We start from the raw sequence: 8486 nt of genomic DNA, 5'->3' as shown, positions 1-8486 counted from the left end.
ACTACCAGCTGCTCCGCGGGAGAAAGATGAGGCTTTCTACTCCCGTAAGGATTTACACCCTCGGAAACCCTGTACAGGGTCGCTATGAGTCGGTTCCGACTCCACGGCACATAACAACAACAACATATATATATATAATATACATACATATTGAAACGTTTTATTTTGAATTGAGTGTAAGTTTACAGAGCACATCATCAGTTTTACATTCAACAAATCCTATACTTTGTGTCATCTCAATGATTCCAATCCTCTCCCTGAAGTAACAGTTATCCCACTTCCCCTATAGTTCTTACTTCCAGTCCACCTTTCTTCACATCCCTTCTCAACTTTTTCCTTAGGTGAATGTTGCCCTTTTGATTTTGAATGGTTGACCATTCCACAGGGAGTATACACCTTTCTACAGCTTGATTGAAAATTGAGCTGCAAGGGCAAGTTCCATTCCAGAACTAAAGGATAGCTGAGAGGCATGGTCTCAGGTTCCTTCAGTCTCTTTCTGACTAGTACAACTACTTTTTTATATAGTTTTGAGCTTTGTTCCACACTGTCTTTCCAGAACCTTCTAAAGTGACCACTTTCAGGACAGTTGGTTGTGGTAGCTAGGCACCACCTAGTTCTTCTGATATCAGAGTCATGGAGACTAATTCTAAGCATCTTCAATTTTCATCACTCTTCTTTCTTCTACATATGGAGAGGCCAACAATTGTACCTTAGATGACCACTCATGAGCTTTAAATACCTAGATACTACTCAACAAAGTAGGGCGCAGAATATTGTCTTTGTGGACTAAGCTATGGTAATTGACCATGGTGTCCCATGAGACCATGGTTTTGAGCCCCAAGACTCAGCAACTCATTGCCTCAAGGTGTTTGGTAATATGTAAGAAGTTTTCACTATTTTACTCCCTGTATGCTCCACCACATTCATAGGTATGTTTGAGGATGTACAAATGCCCTCTGTCAAGCCCTTTTATATTTGTGGGGATATTCCCACTCTCACTCCCGTAACATTTCCCATGGCTGCAATTTTTATAGAAGCAGACCGCCACATTTTTCTCCCATGAAGCATCTAGGGGGTTCAAATTGCTGTCTTTTGTTAGCAGCCAAGCACATTTAAACACTGCACCACCAAGGTTCCTTACAGTATATAAACCAACTTACTGCCATTGAGTCGATTCTGACTCATAGCAACAATGAATAGAGTTTCCAAGAAATTTAATCTTTACAGGTTCTTAAGGGAAAGCCTTATCTTTCCTCCATGGAATGGTTGGTGGATTTGAACTGTCAATCTGGTGATAATCAGTCTGTATTTACTCCTTAATCTCAAGAATTAAATTCCTGACTGAAAATTTTTGTGGAAAATCTGTGGGGAAAGTAAGCTAATAGATGCCATTTTTAGTATTTTTAAACATGCTCCATACAAAGTTCTAAAAGTAATACATAAATGGAAAAAAAAAACAAAAAACATTATTTACATCCTCAAAGTATGTGTGAAACTTTATAGCAAGCCCCTTTCCCTGCTAGGTCAGTAACATACTTGCCAACTGCGTCACAGAAAACTCTACGTTCCTGGGTGGACTTTTTTTGTGTTGCTGTGTCCTGTTCCAAGTCCCACATGCTTAAGGAGTCTTACATTTAGTAACTACAAGCCTCTGAGGCTTCTGGATCCACTCAGAACTGGGGTGGGAGGGGGTCAGAATTGCAATACAGTATATTCTATATATGAACTACAAATAACAATATTTAATAAATTTTATATTTCTTTGATAATGGTATTTTGGTTTGCAACTTACTGTCAAAAGTTGAGGAGTTGAGGAAAATAATAGCTATGCATATGCACAATGGGATTCAGAAAGTTCACAGAAAGATTCCTTTATTTGTTAGTTGCATTTTTCCATAAACTTTTTGAGGCCCCCTCATACACATACATACCTAGGCACTGCCAGGCCATAGAGTCATTCTGAGAAGTTCTGATGGTTCAGTGATTAGGAACTCAGCTATTAACCGAAAACTTGGGGGTTGGAACCCACCGGACTCTCCTCAGGAGACAACGTGGCAGTCTACTTCTATCAAGAAGCCTTGGAAACACTGGATGGGGAGCTTCTACTCTCTCCTCCAGCATCACTAAATCAAAACTGACTCGACAGCAACAAGTTTTTATAGTCTGCAGTTACCATTTTGAGGAAACCACACTGTATAACTTCTGTACCATTTTGCATTCCCACAAGCAATGGATAAGAGTTCCAATTCCCCACACACTTGCCAACATGTGTTATTTTCTGCTTATTTAACAACAACAAAATCTTAGCCATCCTAAAAATAAAAAACAGAAACATCAAGCTATTGCTCTCAAGTTGATGCCAAAACATATCAATTCTATAGGACAATGTAGAACTGACCCACCACAGGGTTCCCAAGGTTGCAGTCTTCACAGAAGGGCATTGCCACACCTTTCTCTCGAGGGAACATTGAGCTAATACCACCAACCTTTCTCTGCAGCCCAATGTACCAACACTGAGCCACAGGGCTCCTGTTTTCAGTCATCATGTTGTTGTTGTTGTTGTTCAGTGCCATGTAGTTGGTTCTGATTTATAGCAGCCTTGTCTACGGTTTCTGAGGAGTGGATGGTGTTTCTGAACTACAGACCTTGTGCTTCACTCACTTTGTGGTCCAGTGTATTATCTTACAGTGCCACTCCAGGATTCCAAAGTGGAAGTGAAATGGTACCTCATCGTGTTTGAGGTGTATATCTCCAAAGGCCAACAATAATATCTGTTTATGAATTTGGTGTTCATTTGAATGCAATAAACCAATGTTCACTGCAGTATGATATGCCAATCAATGGATGAGTGGATAAACAAAATACACTTCATTCATATAAGAAAATAGTATTCAATCAGTAGGACAAATGAAGTTTTGTTGCCTGCTACAGTATAGATGGAGTCTTGGTGTGGTGCTGTGGGTTAATGCGCCAGACTGCAAAGCCATTTGAACTCCAAGGTCGGCAGTTTAAGCTTACCAGTTGCTCCTTGGAAACCCTATACAGGGTCGCTGTGGGTCGGAACTGACTCGACAGAACTTCACAACAAAAGTATAGATGGAGTTTGCACATATTGAGTGTAATATGTTAATTATAAAAGGATAACTATTGTATGAACTCACTTATATAAAAATATTGTTAAGTTCTGCTGAGTCAGTTCTGACTCATAGCACCCTTGTATAGGGTTTCCAAAGATTAGCTAATGGGTTTGAACTGCCAACCTTGTGGTTCAAACTGAGCTTGCAGCCCAATGTTTAAGACCAAAGTTTTTAAGAGCTCATTAAGTACAAGATGAAGGGAAAAAAGGAGGGGAGTAGTGGTAATTGCTTATGGCATACACCAAGTTTCAATGTACGGTGTTGAAAAAACAAATTGATTAAAGGTAGTGTAATACAACCGATCGATTAATGGACTTTCAGTTAGAAATTTATATACCTGCATACAGCTGAATTGGTAAAAGTTGTGTGATATGTTGACAACACTGACCAAAAAAAGGAGCAAGAGTAGCTGCTGAGGCTGCATGTGTACTCAACAAGACTTGCTATATCTTCAGGGGATCCTGGTAAGAACTTAAAAAAATGCCAGATTAAGGCAATCACCCAAAAAGCCCATGAGTTTCTGGGCTCACCTCAAAAGGTACAGTTAACTATTAAAAACATGAACAAATACACTATCTTTCATGAAAACAAACTGAAAAATTCAGAGATAGAGTAGGCCATAAAAAAATGTTACATGAAGTGTTAGGAGAAGGTACTTGTATTTAATCATTTATATTTCTTCGTTATTGCTCTAAATTCTATCTTTTTCACCATGAACATACTACAAATTCATTACATCTGGAGTGTTATACTGTTTGTTTATAGAAACAGACAAGTCTCATACAAATAATCAAGCCATCATTCAGTGGATTTCTACCCATAGTGACCCTGTATAGTGTTTCTGAGACTGCAAATCTCAGAGCAGACAGCCTCACCTTTCTCCCAAAGAGCAGCTGCCGCGTTTGAAACCCAACCCTGTGGTTAGCAATCCAATGCCTAACCCACAGTGCCACCAGATCTTCTTTCATACAAATACCAAAAACTAAACACACTGCCATCAAGTTCATTCTGACTCACAGCAGTCCTGTATAGGGTTTCTGAGGCTTTAAGTCTTTACAGGAGCAGAAAATGCCATCTTACTCCTGCAGAGCAGCTAGCGGATTCAAACTGCTGACTCTGGTTAGCAGTCCAAAGAATATCCCACTATACCACCTGGCTGTAAAATAAATAGGATTTCAAACGGGTCTGAAATAGTTCAGTTATGGCCAATGGAGCTTGTAACAACCAAATCTCTTGTCCCTGGAATTTTAATTTGGAAACAGGCAGTGGTGCCTCTCATAGATGGCGGCTGACTGCACCACAATCTTAGAGTGAAGCACGACTAGGTCAGGATACAGCTGGGTCAAAATATCACACAAAAAACATTTGGTCACTATGCAACATTTATGTAACCACTGGCCATGACTGGACAATTCTGAAGTGGCTCAAAGCCATAAAAATAAATTTCTTTAGCAAAAACAACAGCCAAAAAAAAAAGAAAAAAAGGAGAGAGATAAGGTATTCTTTATTGGTTCTTTTTTACTAACTGCACTTGCTGGACCTACCCAAGCATTCTATAAAATAGAATTTTACTAAGGAATACATAATATATATTCAGTGACATATATTATTTGTAAATGTGGTGCATGGGTAAATGCGCTTGACTGCAAAGTTGATTTGAACTACAAAGTTGGCAGTTCAAGCTCACCAGCCACTCCTCGGAAACCCTATACAGGGTCGTTATGGATTGGAACCGACTCGATAGCACTGAATAACAACAACAACAAGCTTTTCAATCAGGATATTGGAAAGACAGAAATCTTATGCCTAACTGAACTACTACAGTACAGAGTCACAAAAACTGCTGTCAGTATAATTAGGTTGCACATAGATGGATTTACTGTAACCTGGTTTTCAAAAATGAAAAATCAAGCAAAAAAATGAAAAATCCTGTTCCAAATTAACCTAAATATTCCTAAGAGCCTGCAACACCTGTAAAAATCAGAATTACTTAATAAACTTTCAAGAATTAGCTCACAGACTTCACATATTGAAAAGCAAATTTAAGGATGATGAAGTAATATTTAAGCATTTTTATGAAGTGCAGATAAACTAGGTGAAAGACAAATATTGGTATTTTAAGCCATAATAATTTCATAGAGTTCACTGGTACAGGAATGAAATCTTAGAGAGGCTGAAAAAACACACAATGCCTGTTACTGTATAGAGCTACTATTACACTCTTTACACTCCATAAATATTTTTTAAAAAGAAATGCACCACACAGATACACATGTACCTATTGTCCTTAAGTGAAACATGCTTTTTGTATTACTTTTTTTTTTATAAAACTGTGACTAAAAAACAATCTTCTAAGTTACAATTACTTCAGCATAAACATATGGGTATACAGTTGGCATACATATTATGTTATAGAGAACACTGAAATAAAACTTTCTTGAAGTGACCAGTAAATTAGACATCACTCTCTAAAATTCCAGGACCTTGGGCTTACTGTCAAAAGTTTCCCTCTCTCTTTGCTGCAAAATAGAAATGGCTGTTACTCAGTTATTGTAAGAATTAAATTAAGCAACACATGTAAATTCATTTAAAAGGAATAACTCTCTAAAACAAAGTTATGGTACTTTCCATTAGAAAAGGTAGCCTCTAAACAGCACTTTTACTCTGAAATCTGCCAAGAAACGATTTTATCAGTTACTTATCCCATGTCCTTAGCCATTCTTCTGCACAGAATTATTCAAATATAATATGGCTAAAATACAAGAATAATATCTCAGATGTATAGGTACATCTTGAAACTGTTGTAACATGACAGTATCCAAATACAATAATAAAGGTAAAAAGACACTTTTTGAAAGTATACCAAACCCTTCTTAATGTATCCTAGTTGGTTTAAGAACATTATCATTCTGCCCTAAATTACAGTATAACAATTTCAGCAGTAGTTACAACACCTTCGAACGTACAAAACATGGAAGAATGACACTGGCTACAGGAGACCTCGATTTGGAATCACAGCTGTCTTCCACAAACCCTGCAGTGGGGCCACCGCGGGCTCAGAGTATACCCAGCGTATGTAAACAAGATAATGCTTTACCTAGAATTTGCTAGTGTCATGTATCTGGATTGTCCAAAAGCAGGTAAAATCTCTGTGCCAGAATACCCAGCAACTTTTCCCTTCCATCTTTAGAAAATCACATTTCCGGTGGCCACTAATTACATATGTACTTGTTAATAAAAGTCAAGATAGCTATTTCTAAACAATATTTTGATTTTCTTCATTTAGTAAGATTGTTGTTGTAAGTGCCATTGAGTCAGTTCTGACTCATAGCAACCCTGGATAGTGTTTCTAAGGAGCATCTGGTGAGCTTGAAGAGCCAACCTTGAAGTTCAAATCGACCTTGCAGTCCAATGCATTAACCCACAGTTCCACACCAGGAATCCACACATGCATTAAGTATCTCTGCACCACTATGAAAATTAGTGCCAAACATATCTAAGACAAAGAATATAACTTTATGTTAAATATAAATTGTGGCTGAGCGACCTGGCAGCAGTCAAAAGAAGATGAAGCCCCAGTGGCGAGGCCACGTCCAGGTTAGCTGTGCGTGCCCTTGATGCGATTGGAGCAGTGCAGAGCGGTGGCTGAGTCCGAACCATTGGTTGGGTAGGAGGTTAAAAGGTCCGCTTGCCAGCGGCGGGGGATATGGCAGCGATGGATGCCTTAGAGGAAGAGACCTTTGCCCTGCCCGTTTCTTCTGCCTCTGATGCAGAGTTTGATGCTGTAGTTGGATATTTAGAAGATATTATCATGGATGATGAGTTGCAGTTACTACAGAGCAATTTCATAGACAAGTACTACCAGGAGTTTGAAGATACAGAAGAGAATAAACTCACCTATATGTCTATTTTTAACAAATATATTTCTTTGGTAGAAACGTACATTAAAGAATAGCTTCTGGAACAGATTCCTGGATTTAATGTGGTGGTTTTCACAACCCTGCAGCACCATAAAGATGAAGTTGCTGGTGACATATTCGACATGCTACTCATCTTTATGAATTTTCTGGCTTTTAAAGAAATGTTTCTGGACTACAGAGCAGAAAAAGAAGGTCGGGGACTAGACTTAAGCTGTGGATTCGTAGTGACATCGTTTTGCAAATCATCTTCAATGCCAGCTTCCCAGAACAATTTGTGGCACTATGTCCTACCCCCAGACTGTGGGATCCTTGTGGACTGGGAGAAGCTAATGATGACAGGAGAATACATCTTGTAACATCTGACTCTGTTGCTCTCTTCCGCTGCTGCTCTTCATTCATGTTAAGTACTGATGGGTCTAAAAAGAACATTACCAGACCTTCTTGGGACCTTTCTCCTGAAACTCTTTGTATTCAGTGAACCTAGGTACATCTCCCACAGTAGACACCTCTGAAGGAGGCCGATGCCCAGCATCCCAATCAGGGCCCTTTCCCACAGCATCCATCACATCCCCTCTTTATTCCAGCAAGCTCTGCAGGCATCTGCACACTCTCAGCTCTCATTTGGGTCAATTTTCAGTCATTCAGCCTCAGTGGCCCAGCTGGATGGCAGTGTTGACGTAGGGTGCTATTCACAGCTAGCTGGCTATATTGAGATTTCTCAAACTATAGACAAAAGATTCAACTGCGAGCAGCCCTTGGACTGACAGCTGCCTGTGAGATTCACCTTCTAGTCTTGTGTTTGTAGTCCCTTCATCACTGTCTTTTGCTGGCCGTGATGTAGTCCCATTATTGTTAAGCATTATTTTTTAAAACAAACATTTTTATAGATGAATACTCAGGCACAACTAGTGGATCTAAACTTGAAAAGTCCATGACGACCCACTTAAACATCAAAGTATTATATGTTGCGTGCTGAGTCATTAGTACTGTGAATACAAAAGCGCAGTCTGCATCATCGCTGTGTTCTATTTTCCTGGGTACCAGGAGATGAATGTACATTGTGCTGGAAGTAGACCCATTTTTGTAGAGCATCTTACATGTGTTTATGTAAAGCTCTTTCAGTTCACTAGGTTGTCTCCTGGGGCTGGGACAACTTGGGGAAAAAAATGACTCTACAAATCCTTTTTCCTGTCAAAGCCCTACCGAGAGGTTGCTTCTGGCCTAGCTCAGCATGCGGAGGAGGTTGCAGATGGCTATAATGGTTATCTCTGGCTCTGCTTTAGCCAATGCCTGCTGTCATATTAATGGCCAGAAAACATGTACATCACATGTCTAAAGAGAAAACATACAGTACTTTAATATCCGATGTGTACCTTTGGTTTTGTTTTACAATGAATAAAAAATAATCCTGTTCTTAAAAAAAAAAAAA

General features: G+C 39.1%; 1 protein-coding gene and 1 pseudogene across 1 annotated transcript in view; one reads left to right on the top strand and one right to left on the bottom strand.

Moving 5' to 3' along the window:
* Positions 1-8486, bottom strand: part of TASP1 (taspase, threonine aspartase, 1) — a 476835-nt gene that overhangs the window by 302891 nt on the left and 165458 nt on the right. Inside the window, exon 10 of the mRNA XM_006865621.1 lies at positions 7506-7509. Coding sequence (XP_006865683.1) covers positions 7506-7509 — 4 coding nt within the window. The remainder of the gene's footprint in view (positions 1-7505; positions 7510-8486) is intronic.
* LOC102829204 lies at positions 6853-7413 on the top strand (annotated as a pseudogene).

This window comes from Chrysochloris asiatica, unplaced genomic scaffold (assembly GCF_000296735.1).
Source record: "Chrysochloris asiatica unplaced genomic scaffold, ChrAsi1.0 scaffold00080, whole genome shotgun sequence".
Classification (NCBI taxonomy): Eukaryota; Metazoa; Chordata; class Mammalia; order Afrosoricida; family Chrysochloridae; genus Chrysochloris; species Chrysochloris asiatica.
This window is presented reverse-complemented; position numbering and strand designations above follow the sequence as displayed.